We start from the raw sequence: 16,756 nt of genomic DNA, 5'->3' as shown, positions 1-16,756 counted from the left end.
TTGTAACAATAATGCGTTCAAAAATGCAAAAAATCCGATAAATAAGTCAGGTACAATATAATTGGTTTACATTATTTTTTTAGTTTTTTTTTTATGTTTAGTTTTTATCTTAAGAATAACAAAAAAGAAATAAACGTATAATAAATAAGAAATATGTTATAAAAGTATTTTTTAGGACAGCACTGTATTTTTAGGAACATGTACTTTTTGTAAATTAAATGACTTACATCGAAATTTTCTGGTCTTTAAATAACAAGCGTACTTATCTCAATAAAAAAAAATAAAAAAAAACATGGACTCGTTTATTATTTTTTTTCTCCAAAACGGTTCATTTTATCGATAATGAACAAGAGTACCTTTTTTTAGCCTAGGGTTCAAGGTATCCAAATTTATTTTTTTTAGACTTTAACATACAGGGTGTTAAAAATATATGCATTAAAGTGTACAACCTAGTCCGCCCCTGGTAAAGTAAACAAGGTAAATGTATTTTAAGGATGTCATTTTAAGAGGTCCCTAATAGTGTTCATCACCTAAGATTTTTATTAAATTCTACCGGGTAGTTTAAAAGTAATTTATGAAAAACCAATTTCCAGCAGCGTCCTTTAGGAGGCTGTAACTTCGTAAAGGCCTGTAGGAATTTTTTTTATAGGAACGTTCGGTATAATTTTTCAATGTTCTATCTGAATCCGAGAGATTTTTTTTTTATTTTTCAAATTTATTTTTGAAAGCCAATAGTAATAAGATATAAAAAGAATTGACAGGAGGAGAATAAGGAATAAAAGAAACCAAAAACGAAATGAATCAAAACTATAGAAGCCGAGATATAAGTAAAAATGTGGGAAAAACAAAGGAAAACTGTTTTTTTTTCCCACCGTACCATTTTTTTTCCTAAAATGACTATTGGCAAATTTTAAAGTAAGCCCTAAACTAACAATTTCCAGTAAAAAAACTCAACTAAAAAATAATTTTTTTTTGGTCGAAAATCGAAAGGGACCTACGAAAAATTTCAAAAAATTGTTTTTTTTTTCTAAATTAACTGTAAGTCTGATAACTTTTTGTTTCAAACAAAAGTTCTCAGAAATATTATGATGTATCCGTATGTCAAAACGAATCCGTTCTGGCTATCATAGAATCGGAGAAAATTGAAAGAAACTATAAAACATAAATATTGAATTATCATGAGCCCTATGGAAAAATTTTAAGTTTTTATTTTTCTATCCTGTACTACTTCAGAGTACCTTTAAAAAAGATTATACCGATTTGACTCTAAAACGAACAGAAAACCTATTTCTTTGCATTTTTCGATTTTCGAACAAAATCCGGGTCAAAATGAGCATTTTTTCAAAATATGCTCCGAATTCAAAATTTCTTTTTTCTGCTTAAAGACGACTTAAAAAGTAATAAAAAAGCTTTATGACAAATTTTTCCACGATTCATACGAGTGTCACAATCTAAAGAGAAAGATCAGGTCCCATAAGAAGCAATGTATTAGGATAGGAAAAAGAGGTTTGTTTCTTGTTTTTTTTTGTATTTTTATTGTAAAAGGCAATTATAATAAAATAAAAAAAAATTTAAGGGAAAAAAAGAATAAAAAAATTGATCAACTTATTGAATAGAAGCTATAAAAGCCGTGATATCAGTAATATAGTAAAAAAATACACTTTTTTCAACACCGCATCCAATATCTTTTTTTCCAAATTGGTAAACTATTAATATAAATTTATTACCAATTTAGCAACCCCCACTAAAAGAACCCTAACTAAAATAAAACTATTATTACTGTTATTTATTTCCAGATATTTATACCTTGTCCTAACCTTTATGCTGCTATTACTATTATTATAAATAATATTTTCCTTATAAATGCCCTAAAACCTTAAAACTCCCCGTATAATTCTATTTTTATAGTATTATTATCCGCATAAATATCCCGTAATATCAATACTCTCTGTATATTTCAAATATATATTTATATTCAATTTATTTATCCTAGTAATTAATCAAAAAACCGTTCAAAATTGTTCCCATAAATAACTCGTGACTTCACGAGACGAACATGACACGTTTATAATTGTTGCCAGACATCTCCCATCCTTCTCTAAAACCGCTTTTACTACTCTAATTTGAAACGCAAATGGGCCCGTAAAAAATGTAAATAAGATGGAGACGTCAGATGCGCGGCGAATTTTCCCGCCGCAGTAAAAACCATTCGATATGCACATATTCGTAAAATTTAAAATTTCCTGATATCGTCACTACCAATTCCTGATCATTTCCACCCATTTTAAGCCGCTAATTTTCGAATTGAAAAAGTCGGATCCGCCCGAACGTAGAATTTGCCGCCATGACACCGAAAACCCCGCGGTTGCGTCATCTGGCCATGTGCGACTCGATAGTGACGTCGTCCGTACTCCGTATGCTTTAACATTGGGTGCTGGACCACTAACTATATTGTACCATGAGCTGACTCCCTGTGTCTCCAGGGTATGACTGGTTGATTGGACCGGCTTATTTTTTGGGGTTTTTCTTAAATAACAGCGCGTTGTGGAAAAACGGTAACATTTAAAGAAAAATGGTTTTTAGTGGATTATAGCCAGATAGTGTCCGGTCATTTCAGAAAAGGTGATTTAAAGAGTTATTAAGAAAAAAACGGTCAAAAAAAGGCTCCAAAAGGGGTTTATATCTGTTAACACAGCTCACCCTGTATAATACGTAGTGCCATGAATAATAACTCTATTTAATACTAAAGGATTAAACTTTCAAATAGTGTAAAAAAAAAATTTAGAAGTAAAAAAAATTAAGAACTAAAAAAAAAATTATTTCTCAAAAATTCAAAACTCTCAAAATACAAAAGTTTGAGCTCGTTTATCTCGGAAGAAGTTTCCTTTTTGAAAAAAATAGTTTTAACAAAAAAGAAAGCTACATTTACGTAGAAAAGGGCTGTTTTGTCCGCATTATCGGGAACGTTACCGTTTAGGCCCCACAACCGTTTAAGTCCGCGAGGTACCTCGCAAAAAGTTCAAAATTCATTCACAGAAAAATCCGACTTCTAAAGGGTTTATCTTAAAAAGCGCCCTTTCAGAGCTGCTTTATATAAAGGCCTTTAACGTCAATGAGTTTCAGAAAATTCAGCTCGGTCAGTTTTCCAGAACGGCTTAATCAAAATTTGTTCGTCAAAAAACCGTTTTTTGCTACGCCCACCCCATCGGGGTGGATGTGGCGAAATTTTTTTTTACTATTATATACGCTCATCCTTCGTACATAAAACGGTAAAAAAAAAAAAAAAATCGCGATAGAACCAAAGTTATTAGCGTTTATGTGAGGCAGGGCCGGAAATCGCTCGATTTGTCACGAGCGCATAATAAAAGTTTCGCTCTTATAATAATTATTCTCCGCAAACGCAAGTATCATTTTCAATCTTGTGAAAGTTCATTCAACATTCTGCCGCTTATTTATTATTAATGGGATAAACTAATAAAAGGTTACTACTGGATTTTGTGTTTTAATTTTTCAACCCTTATAGGTTCAATACTTGGCTACTGGATTGAGGAAATATAAGTGAGGAGATAATCAATAGGGAGGATATACATATAAATGGTATTCACGATAATTTTCTACACCGACACCTAGGAACCAATCGGATAACCAAACAGAAAATCAAATGCTTCGGTTTCAGGATTTTCCCATTTTAATTTTTATTATATTTTAATTTTCTACTTTGTCACTATCTTTGTGACTAATTTATGGATTTTACAAGGTATCTATTCCGAAAGGTTAAAGAATGATAAATATATTCTAAACCAACTTGAAATCGTGAGCCTGATTTCATCAATAAGGTCATCACTGCTGTATTATGTTTATTAGTTTATACAATGCCAAAACACCAGCTTTCAAAGTGCAAGGTCCTGAATTGAGTAAGGCATCTTTGCAGGAGCACTTTGTAAGATGTGTTATGTATTATAATAGGTGATAACTTTCTTTTTGGTTATTGTCGAAGTGAAAAACTACATTGAAAACGTTCGGAAATTGAATACCAATAGTCAACCATTTGACATTATTTTGTACTTTTCCAGATAGTATGAAATAACCAGGAACACCAGCCTTTAAAGTGTAGAGCCTGAATTGAGTAGGGCATCTGTGAAGTAACACTTTGTAGGACGTGTTGTAGTATATTTTTTGATATTCATTTAACTCACAGTTCTATGATGTTTTCTGATAAAACAATTAAGGTAATTTGATGTTGTAATTGACCTAACCAGGATGGGATATTAATACAAATTGTCGATTCCGTTTTGATATAAACTGCAATTTGTGATATTAAATAAAACAATATCTGGTAGAGTGAAAGGAAAACCACCTTAATGGGAATTAGTTATAGAGATTAAAGATCTCATCTGCAGGGTAATTCTACAGAAATTCACAGAACCATTTACCTACTATGATCTGCCACTCCCATCACTAAACTTAAGGTCCAGTACCAAAAATTCAATTCGTACAGCCACTTCTCCCAAATATTGAGCTGAATCTAGACTTGAAGTGTATTAAGTATACAGTGCATTTTTTTTATCTCGGGTCATAGGGTTTTACGTGTAATATTTTCAACCCCATGTTAGAACCTGTTCTATTTAATCGATAGGATTGAAACTTGGAACAAGTTTATGTTAACAGACTTTAAAAAATCCCATTATTTTGCAAAAAAATTCGCGAGAAACCTATTTAAAATACGTTTTTCTGATGAAAAAGTTTGCTTTTTCTGCACCTCGTAACCTTCATTACCTTTACACTTCGAAGCAGGTAGACGAATATCTGTAAATATCTTACGAAAACCACTGTTAAAAAAAAAAACGCCAAAATACGTCAAAAGGTTTGTCAAGGGGGACAACTTTCTAACCTAAAATTACTTCACACCCTTTCACCCATTGCCCCCCAGGGTCATCCCCTTAAAAATTTTAAATGGCAAGGGGTATCGAGTAATAGCTTGTTTAAAAGGTCTTTCGAATTCTTTTATTCTGACGTTTGATTTTTTTAAATCGGTCGATTCCTTTTCGAGAAAATTAGAAAAATCTTTGTTTATCTTAATTTGTTCAGATAGAAAACAAAAACATGAAAATATCAGTGTTTGGGGGGCTCCTTTTGGAAAGGACAAATAATAGGTATTGAAGGACCAGCGTGAACTTCACACGCAAAAGAAAATAAGAAAAAGAAAACAATTACAAATTTACGGCGTCAATAACGACTTACCTGACACTCGATGAATTGGTATACTGTAGAACTGTAGATTAGATGGTTGGCCGGCCAGTTTTCTCAACACACACGCTATTCTACGTTTCGATGCGTATCGTACGATGGTACCGATCAAAAAGCCCGTCTCTCGCGGGAGGAAGCGTGCACCTGTCCAAGCCATCATTGACGCATGCACGCGGATATGGATTGTTATTGGTCAATTAAAATAATCAATACTTCTAACAAAATTGGCGGTGCATTCAAATACCCTTTAAATTTGCCAATTCCAAACATTCCGCCCACCAAAAAATACAATTTTTTCTGTTAGGCAACTTAAAAGGTCAAGTGTGTAATAACACCTGATAAGGATTTCCATAGCAAAACTCCTCAATAAACAACAAAATAAAAATGGTTAGCTAATTCAAATTATAATTTCATCCATTGGTAGAACAACACACAACCGAGAAAATAATGAAAAAAGGAAAAAAAAAGGAAATAATAAAATAAACAAAGAATGGTCTCAAACTTATTGAGATGGCAAAGGACAAACCTTTATTAGGGGTCGGTCCAATAGTCCTTTCGTTGTACGAATTTGCACAACTCTGGGAACGTTATCGGGACTGGAGTAAATCCTTTCCAGCCTACCAATAAGCCAATTAAGAGGGGGTTGGTTATTGTCTTTGATTACGACAAGAGAGCCAACTTTTGGACAACGGTCAGGGAGAGTCCATTTATTGCGTTGTTGCAATCGATTTAGGTATTCCAAAGACCAACGTTTCCAGAAGCTTTGGTGCAATTGCTGAATCAATTGCCAACGTTTCAGTCGATGAAAAGGGATATCGATTAGTGCCTCATCAGGAGGGGCGGTAAGAGCTTCCATGGTCAGGAAATGACCAGGAGTCAGACACTCTAAATCATTGGGGTTGGAACTCATCTCACAGAGTGGTCTGGAATTCAAAATGGCTTCACATTGCGCCAAAACAGTGGACATTTCCTCAAAGGATAATACTTGTTGACCTATCACTCTCGCAAGATGCGCTTTAACCGATTTAACACCTGCCTCCCACAGGCCTCCGAAGTGTGGTGCGGAAGGCGGATTAAAGTGCCATTGAATAGTCAACGTTTCCGCCGAACCCTGCAGATAGAACAAAAGCATTCGGGAAGCACCTACAAAATTGGTGCCTTGGTCACTGTACATATCAGAGCATCTGCCACGACGTGAAACAAAGCGTCTAAATGCCGCTAAAAAGCATTCAGAGGACAAATCGGACGCTACTTCTAGGTGTAGGGCTTTGGTAACCATGCACACAAACAGACATATATAGCCCTTTTGGCTTTGAACACCTCTACGCCTAGACATGGTAAGTGGTATGGGGCCCATATAATCCACTCCACACTGTGAAAATGGTTTAACTTGGGAAATACGAACTTTGGGTATATCACTCATGAAGGGGGAAAACGGAATTGGTTTCACTCTATGACATCTAAAACATTGGGATAGGACAGAATTTACGGCTCTACCAATAGATAAGATCCAAAATTGCTGTCTTAAAAGATATTGTTAAAGACGTGGACCAGGATGGCCATGATCTTTATGAAACATTTCAATAATTAACGAGGTCAATCGATGATCTCTGGGAAGAAGCATGGGATGCTTGGCATCAAATGGTAAATCAGAATGGCGCAGACGTCCGCCCACCCTGACGACTCCATGGGAGTCCAAAAACGGGGCAAGTTTTCTAAAGGGTTTAGGGGTAGCTAAATTGGTTTTTAGGCATTTAATTTCCTCAACAAAGACTTTGTCTTGGACAGATTTAACAATGATACAAGTAGCTTGATATATCTCATCAGCACTTAAACTTTGGGATAAGGGAAGTGATCTTTTCTTTAGACCTTTATCCCGGAACCGTATGCAATATGCTACGATGTGTTGAACAGTTTTTAAGGAAGAAAACCGCTCAAGCAGCCTAATTACAACACATGAATTTTCTGGTATGGTTAAATTACAAGTAACTTTGCGTTCTTCTTAAAGCGCAATCGGATTATCCTTTGGATCGAACTCTAAAGGGGTTGGCCAGAGTTCGTGAGACAACTTTAACCATGGGGGGCCATTGAACCATAACGGATGGTCAAGCAATTGCTTGGGCAACAAACTACGAGAAAGGCAATCAGCAGGGTTTCCTACACCACTGATGTGAAACCACCTATTGGGAGGAATTCTATCTTGGATCTGCTGAACACGATTGGCTACAAAAGTCTTAAGCCGGGAAGGATGACTTTTAATCCAATACAAGGCTACACTGGAGTCAGACCAAGCATAGATTCTGTCAAATTTAATGGGAGAATTGGTAATCACAAAATGCATCAAATTGGAAAGAAGCAAGGCTGCACATGTCTCCAATCGGGGAACGGATAGAACCTTTAAAGGACACACCTTACTTTTTGCGCATAGTAAATTTACATGTACGTTACCTTCAGAATCAATTTGTCTCATGTATAAGACACCACCATAGGCTAACAAAGATGCATCACAATAACCATGTAATTCAGTGCAAACAGCATCAGAAATAGTTACGTGACGTGGAATCGCAAATGAGGATAATAAAGGAAGTTGGGAGACATACACTTGCCATTGGCTAACGACATCTGAAGTAGGAACTTCATCCCATCCAACGCCTTGAATCCAAAGACGCTGAATAAGGCACTTGGCAACTAATACAACTGGAGCTACAAACCCTAATGGATCATAAATCTTGGCTATTTCGGACAAGATAACTCTTTTGGTGCACTCACGCGCGATTGGTTTTACTGAATAGGAAAATACATCTAACACTGGGTTCCACTGTAACCCCAGAATTTTTAAGGTACAATTGGCATTGTCATTAAAGGAGATATTGTGTTGATGTGATTCAGGCACTAGGGATAACAACTCCTTACAATTAGAGGTCCACTTTCGAAGCTCAAACCCACCACAAAAGAGTAAATCTGTTAATTGCTTCTGAAGTTCTAAGATTCCTTTAACTGAATGACCAAGTCCAATTATATCATCCACGTAAGTTGACTTTAAAAGAATGTCACGAGCAAGGGGGAATTCTTTTCCATAATCCTTGGCTAATTGGTGTAAGGTTCGGATTGCCAAATATGGACTACAATTTAGACCATAAGTGACAGTACACAAGGTATATTCTTGAATAGGGTTTGAAGGATCAAACCTCCATAAAATCTTTTGGTATTTTAAATCTTGTTCATGGATGCCGATCATTCTATACATTTGGCGAATATCGGTGCTAAACACAATGGGGAAAAATCTAAAGGTTAACAAAATGGTAACAATATCGTTTTGGAGTTTTGGACCTGGCAATAAAACATCATTTAAGCTAAGGTTATTAGAGCCTTTTGAGGATCCGTCAAATACAACTCTAATTTTAGTAGTTCCACTGTCATCTTTGACAACACAATGGTGAGGAAAATAATATGAAAGATTGTCAGCGGAAGTACAGGGTATCATGTGGTTTTGATCCAAATAATCTTGCATAAAATCGTTATACAAGCTTCGAAGACTTGGATTTCTAATCAATCTGTTCTCCAACAAATTGAAACGTCTCAAGGCTTGATGTCTGGTATCACCCAAGTCAATGTCTGGTTGCTTAAAGGGAAGACGCACTACATAGCGTCCATCAGGTTTTTGAGAACAAGTGGAAACAAAGAAATCTTCACATCTCTGTTCCTCAGGACTCAAGAGAACCTTATCTGGAACATCCTCAAGCTCCCAAAATTTATGCAAATTGATATCAAGAGGACTTTCAACTGGGATGGTACTTGGCACATAGGTACACAATGACACAAATTCATTAGTGGGAGTATTATTGCCACCTATTAAAATCCATCCAAATATGGTTTTAATAGCACATGGACTACCATTGATACTTTTCCTAAAACCTGGGAGAATAATCTCAGAAAACAAAGGAACACCTAGGAGCAAATCTATACCATGGGGTACAGCAAAATTCTTGTCGGCTAATTCAAGACCTCTCAAATGTTTCCACTTGGAGGGATTAATTGGAAAGGTTGGGGTATTTTCACAAATGGAATGCACAACAATTGCTTCAAATTCCAAACATGGGCCAGTTGTGGACAAAACCTTTAGCTTAACTGTACCTAATGACGAAGCTGTAGACATATTGTTTATGCCTTGAATAGGAATTTGGCTAGGTGTAATGGGTAGAGCAAGTTGCTGTACACAAGATAAGGTCACAAAATTAGCCACACTAGCACAGTCAAGCATAGCACGACAAGGAAACAAATCTTGAGAAATATTGTACACTGATATTTCAGCTGTAGCAAACAAAGTAGGTTCTTCATGGGAAAGCACACTTGTCAAGCAAGGCACTACAGAAGTGGCATTAACAGTAGGGGGTTCCTTGACTTCACTAACATTGGGAACATCATTGATAGGTTGGAAGTGCAGCAAAGTATGGTGTTTCTTGGAACAAATTTTACAAACCTTGGTTCCAAGACATCTAGGAACACTATGAGTCCTGGAGAAACAATTGAAACACATATGCTGCTGTTTAATAAAGGAATATCTTGCTGAAACCTCTGCTTCAATAAACTTGGTACACTTTACAAGGGGGTGTGAACTCAGGTTGCAGAACAAACATTTCTGCTCGGTATTGGTCATATAAGCTTTGGTTGGAACCACTCTTTTAGATCTATTAGGGTCATAAGATTCCTTTTGTTTCGAATTGGATTGAGATACTACTTTGGGTTCATTAAGAAGGACACTATTTTCCAAGGCTTTACATGTTTTGTTTAAAAATCTAGTTAAATCTCCATATCTGGGAATGGGTTTATCACTGCATTCAATTTCAAATCGGGTTTTTAAGGAAGGGTCAATTTTTTGCAATAGCAAATTTAATTTGGTAAAATCCCACAAATCAATTCCTTGCAAGGAATTTAAAGCCTCCATATTTTGGGAAAAGGTAGTGATAAGTCTTCTCAGATCACCGGCAGAGTGAGTTTTGGCTGGAGGTGCATTATATATAGCTTGCCAATAGTCAGTTGCTAGGGCTCTCTTATTCTCAAAACGCTTAATTAAAGCATTAAAAGCCACAGGATAATTAGCTTCAGTTAAGGCAATGTTTCTAATAAGCTCAGCTGCTTCGCCTTGAACAGCCATTTGGAGATGTTGGAATCTTTGTATATCAGAAAGGGATCTTTTCTCATGGACAAGGGTTCGAAATAGATCATAAAAGGCAGGCCAGTCTCTTCTGTTCCCAGAAAAGACAGGGACTTTAATTCTAGGTAGGTCAAGATCATGATCATGATCATCACTTGGCAATTCACTAAAGGAGTGATTGTTGCTTTTGCAGCCACTTTTTGGTACAACATCTACTGGAGGGAGTAACTCTCGAAGCAAGGAATGAACAACATATTTCATTTCATCAAAGGTATTTCCAAGAGAATGTTGCTCATCCTGTTTGTCATCATCAGAGCAAGCTAAAATGTCTAAATGCAAAGTCTCAAAAGAAGAACAAATACTAGGGAAATCCTCAGCGCGGGCTCTCAGTAAATTCAACTTGGAAGGATGGTTTTGACACTCAATAGCCAAATTATATATGGCTTCTAAGCGTTTAATATAGGACTGACGCTTCTTTATTAATTTAGCTGCTACTGGCTGATTTGTAGACATGATGGTAACTAAGAATGGTAAATACTAAATAAAACTCCACAATATGGAATTAATGGAAATTGGTATCCAGACAAATCGTTAGGTTTGTGTATATAACACTGGTATAGACAACGCCGGAATAACGTCGAATATCACAAAGGAATGAAGCACTAATAATTTAACGTTCCACAATAAACGTTAATGGAATGGGGTATCCAAACAAATCGGAAGATTTGTGGATAAATCACTGGTATAAACAACGCCGGAATAACGTTGAATCACAAAAGGGTATATTGGTCGGTAAAAATGAACTTTTATCAATCAAAGAGTTAAAGTTCAAATTTCTATTGGGCAAAATCACAAAGGTAAACAATCAAAAATTGGGTTAGGTAAACAATAACAAAACATTGACGTTATGTCTTGTCACCTGTCACAACAATGGGTTAAAAACTAACCGGTTATCGGTTATTGCAACCGCACATTACTCGGACAAATGGAAATCGACACCAGTGTCATAGGAATGCTACTTGGTCAAGCGTTGCTATAAAAAATGGTAAACAAATGTTTTTTTTTTAACGGAAATATCTGCGTCTTGCTATGGACTTCAAACCAAGGTTGCGATTAAACACTTTTGGATAGTTAAATAGACTGTAAATTTTAAGGACGATTCGATTTATTTGGCTCGCGAGGATCAAATGTTTGGGGGGCTCCTTTTGGAAAGGACAAATAATAGGTATTGAAGGACCAGCGTGAACTTCACACGCAAAAGAAAATAAGAAAAAGAAAACAATTACAAATTTACGGCGTCAATAACGACTTACCTGACACTCGATGAATTGGTATACTGTAGAACTGTAGATTAGATGGTTGGCCGGCCAGTTTTCTCAACACACACGCTATTCTACGTTTCGATGCGTATCGTACGATGGTACCGATCAAAAAGCCCGTCTCTCGCGGGAGGAAGCGTGCACCTGTCCAAGCCATCATTGACGCATGCACGCGGATATGGATTGTTATTGGTCAATTAAAATAATCAATACTTCTAACAAAATTGGCGGTGCATTCAAATACCCTTTAAATTTGCCAATTTCAAACAATCAGTTTTTATTTCAATAAGTGTTCAAAATGTTGCCCGTTTTTGGCCAAACAATGACATTGGCGATGTGCAAATTCCTGACGGACATTTTCAAAAACATGGTGGGATATCATGGCAGCTGTCGATGATGCGTTGACGAAGTTCATCCAAACTTTCAGGTTGGGGAGTAAACACAATAGATTTCAAATGACCCCATAGAAAAAAGTCTAACGTGTTAATATTGTACGTAATTGTATGTACGTAAATACTGGCCAATGAAGAAAGCCTTTCCTGAGATATGGTATTTTAAGTCTTTAGGCGGTTAAGGCAAGAAAAAATGCGTTCCACTAAAACACTTGTCGACGGTATCGTTAAAATTAGCGAAAAAAGTGTATAGGCCTCAGTAAAAATGTCTTTGTTTTCACCAATTTGTTTCACTAACTCCTGTAGCGAAATATTGCTATAACTTTCATTTGCAAATATGAGGCTAAGTTCAGATTTAAGGCGTTGACTTTTTGAGAATGTCCCATCATATAACTCCAACAAATTTTTAAATGAATTAGTAGGAAATGATTGATTATAGGTTGTAAATTTTTTAATGTCAGCTAGACCAAGAAATTTTAACTTTTCACAATCTGCAAACCTTACTTTCATTTCCATTAAAATATGATCCAAAATCTCGTAAGAGAGCTCTGTACTGTCCTTTAATTTCGTCCTCTCTGAAAAATTAGCAAATCGTCCTATGGAATATTCTATTTCAGTAATGACATTAGCTCTGTCAAAAAATAGCGCTAAAATCATCCTCATTTCGCTTACTGTTAAGTTTCCCATAAACAGTGTTTATGTGAGATATACAAAAATTCATGTCCAATTTTTTTTTTTTGAAGAATGTCGAATAATATAATCTGTGATAGAAAATATATCATCAAACACTAATGACAAAAAAGTAAAGTCAAAGTCGTTCATATCTTTTAAAAATCCCGAGGCAAGCCGAATTGATTTGTCCTCGGATTCGTCAGAATTAATAATTGCTTCAAAAACTTCTTTTAATTTTGGCCATTCCTTTACTACACTATTAATTAATTTTGAGTTTGAAGACCATCGAGTTTCTGTGATGGTCGGTATACGTCTTGTACAAATTGAGGTAAGAATATGTGTTCTTTTTGCTGAATGATGAAAAAAGGACGGAACTCCACTAAGGTTTGTAAAGAAAATACGACATTTACAGATTTTTTTAAAGCTTTGTTGCAACACTAGATTAAGCCGGTGAGCAAGGCAATGAACAAATATAGCTTTGGGCGCCTTTTCTTTAACCTTGTGTTGAAGTCCATTGAGATGTCCTGCCATCACGCTGGCTCCGTCATAACACTGTCCTACTAATTTATTCGTATAGTCAAATTTATCGAAAATGTTGTCCAATACAGAAAATAAGTTTTCTGCAATTCTATCAGAGCTAACGTCATTAAATCCCAGAAACCTTTCTACTAATAAGCCTTCTAAATTGACAAGCCATATAATAATTGAGCACTGAGAGCACTGAGTTATATCTGTTGTGTCATCAACCTGAACAGAAAAACAAAATGAATCATTTATTTCATTTTTAACGTGGTCATTTATATGGTCCGAAACACATTCAATCATTTCGTTTTGGATTGCCTTTGAGTCGCCGGTTAAAACATTTTTTATTTTTTGATACTGATTTTTCACTTCAAGTTCTAGTTCTTTAAAATTACCGCGATTTACCAAGTCACTACTTTCGTCGTGGCCGCGAAATGCTAATTCTTGCTGAGCAAGATACAAAACTGCGTCAATGACGTTACAAAGTATAAATCTGTTTAATCTCACTTTTTCATTAAACTGCACCTTGTAAATTCAAGCATTTGCCTGAAGAGCATTGGCAATGGTATTTTAATTCCTTTCAAAGTTTTTTAAGGATAATGCACTTTTAATATGCTCTGCAGAATCCTCATGCTTGTGTAATGATCTTGTAATTTGTGTAATGATCTTGCTGGACCAGAATTTTTGGATGGTCATATGACCCGGTGACGGTTATATCCGACGAAAACATAAAACAGTATAATTCTTTTTTTATTTTATTAAAACATACTTAGAACCACAAACAACAGTAAATCGAACTAAAGAAGGTCAATTATTACTGAAATTGAAGCTCTAGAACTAATACCTAAATACAAAAAAAAAACAAAGAGCACATCATACTAAAAAAGCTCAAAAGACATATTTACTTCAGAAGTGGGTTTCTTCATGATATATTTTGAAGCATGGAGCTGGGCACAACCCAACATCACATTCCTTACACATATATTTGGTTTCTTTTCTTTTCCTAGGTTTTTGTTTGCTGTGAGAACATACATAGCCTCTCCTATAGGCCGATTTGCTGCCTTCCCTGACTGTAACCAGATCGGGAAAATATCTTTGTGTGAGTCTTTTATTTCTAAGATCCAGGTGAACAGATCTCGAAGCTCTTTTTTGAAGCCTGCAAAAATCGAAATATAGAACTATTTTTAGACAAAAAGAAATATATATTATAGGTACCTTTCCAACAACTGCCTAATCACTGCAAGTTGAAATGTGGCCAGTGGAACTTTTGCTGAACTTTGTGTCAAATACATGGCATGAGCATTCAATAAGCTTATATCAATGGTATGAAAAAATAATTTTTTATACCATTTAATGCTTTTGCGCCTTGAATCAGTGCTGCTGATCATCATATCACTTCGGTCGACAGCTCCCATTTGGTTGTTATACTCCAAGACACATAATGGCTTCTGAAGGTTTTCATTTGTGACCCTATCCTTCTTTGGAAGACTGACCATTTTATTCTCGTGTAGTGTAGTCAGCATAGTGACATCTCGCCAATCATTCCATTTAACCACTAACATATTTTCACTGCTTCTCCTTTCACATTCACCCCTCTCAAGTTTTTTGTCTAAAATTGGCATTTCTTTCCTATCTTGTGTTACGGTACCACATGAATTGGTTTTATTTTCAAATAGAAATGTTGACAAAGTTGGACTGGTATAAAAGTTGTCAGTAAAAAGAGAATGACCCTTGTTCATGTATGGTTGAAATAGCTCGAACAATTATCAAGCCAAATTGTTATATGTTTAATGTCCCTATTTGCCTGAAAAAACGCATAGAAAGTAGAAATGATATCATCTTTGGATCTGCCAGCGATTCCCTCATGCCACAACACAGCCAAAGGGTACGTACTGGATTTCTTACCAAGTGAAACGAAGCTCTCATTCTACTATACGTGCCGTGAAAATAATTTCTTTGAATGTTTCCAATCGGGGAAGCATGATCACCTGAAAATTAACAAAACTGTGTTTAAGTAATTATATGCAAATTCTTAAATAAACATTTTACCTTTTGCAAATCAGCAGCTACATAAATTTCATCATCTTGTTTTATTTTCTCTGCATCTTCCTGATAATTTTGTCTCGCGTTAGTGGCCTTTACTTTATGAATTTTCAATTTTTTGCACACATCACAGTTGGCAACGTTTTCCGCATCAGCTTCATGAGATGTGGCTTTTTTGTGTATATTAAATTCTTCGCAGTCCCAGCATTCTTCATTTCCTAAGTTCGCGAAGGATATATTTAGGTCATTAGTAACAATTTTTCGGTATAATTCGTAAGAAAATTCATATTTATATCACTGGGAAGGTATTTTTTAAGAGGAGCGTGCTCTCTTCTGTAGTGAGATATTGTGGGGTTGAATGAATTAACATGCCCAATAATTGTGTCCCTGTCTACTTTGTGTGGGTGTGATCGTTTTCTTCCATCTTTTTTAGGTACTATCGATTTTGAATCCGTTTTACGAATGTTTTTCAACATTCTGTCATTATCTTTCTCATAGCCCAATGTCGCTAACAAAAATATCTTGCAAACACACACCTTTTCGGCTTTCTCTGATATTAAATTATATTTATAGGAATAAACTCTTGGTGAAGTTTGCTTTTTAATTGTACTTCGTTTTTTTTTACTTGGTTCTACGCAGCTCATAACAAACTGCTTTTGTTGTTCTTTTAGCAATACCCAGTATTGTTTATTAATGTCTTTTTGCCTACTATACCAGATTTTTCTGGAGCAATTGAGTTTGCATTTACATGATCTTTTAACTTTATGAGCTCTTATGTAACTCTATTTTTTGTTTCTTCCTTTCAACGAGTGGTTATTCAAATTTTTTTCTTTTTCTTATTTCTCCAGTTTTTGTATAACGTTTACACTCAGCTTTATCAATGGCTTTATTTATAATATCTTGTAAAATAATGTCCCGAATAAAATCCTGAACAGAGTTAAGTTCGTTCTCTTCTGGTTCTATATTTGATAGATTCTCTTTACGTTCTTCTACTTCGATATTCGAATAACTTGAAGTACTTAAGGTTACCTGATTGGAACATCCGGGGGATAGCAAAACATTGGACAATATGCGTATTTTTTTACTTGGGGGGCTGTATTCGAAACTAGAATCCGACTTATTTTTACTTAAATTTTGGTCGTAATCATTGGACAGTTCTGGCACCGGATCTTTATCATCTTTTTTGGCTTTATTCTGTTTAGATTTTCTGACAACATTTAATTTTTCTTTGAGTTGGTTATTTAAAGCAAGAAATAGCATACGTTTTTTACATCTACTATTGCTGTTCTGGATACCAGATGCACTACTGCTACTACAAACCAGAATTAAAATCAATTATTGATTAAATATAAGGTAACATTGTTAAACTTACCCTGCATCCATTTCTCGCAATATTAGTTTGCTTA

General features: G+C 35.4%; 2 protein-coding genes across 2 annotated transcripts; both read right to left on the bottom strand.

The window, feature by feature from the left end:
* Positions 1 to 5,749: 5,749 nt before the first annotated feature.
* On the bottom strand, positions 5,750 to 6,670 carry LOC126744393 (uncharacterized). Its single transcript, XM_050451781.1, has one exon. It carries the CDS (start codon positions 6,668 to 6,670, stop codon positions 5,750 to 5,752), a length of 921 nt encoding a protein of 306 aa, XP_050307738.1.
* Positions 6,671 to 7,249: 579 nt separating this feature from the next.
* Positions 7,250 to 14,929, bottom strand: LOC126744367 (uncharacterized). Its single transcript, XM_050451740.1, has 5 exons — positions 14,523 to 14,929; positions 14,340 to 14,463; positions 13,196 to 13,532; positions 11,716 to 11,865; positions 7,250 to 10,923 (listed from the first exon to the last, which is right to left on the bottom strand). The coding sequence occupies exons 1-5, from the start codon at positions 14,927 to 14,929 to the stop codon at positions 7,250 to 7,252; spliced, it is 4,692 nt and encodes a 1,563-aa protein (XP_050307697.1).
* Between the last annotated feature and the right edge of the window lie 1,827 nt (positions 14,930 to 16,756).

This window comes from Anthonomus grandis, chromosome 1 (genome assembly GCF_022605725.1).
Source record: "Anthonomus grandis grandis chromosome 1, icAntGran1.3, whole genome shotgun sequence".
Taxonomy (NCBI): Eukaryota; Metazoa; Arthropoda; class Insecta; order Coleoptera; family Curculionidae; genus Anthonomus; species Anthonomus grandis.
Note: the sequence above shows the minus strand (reverse complement) of the source record. Positions and strands in the feature narration are given on the sequence as shown.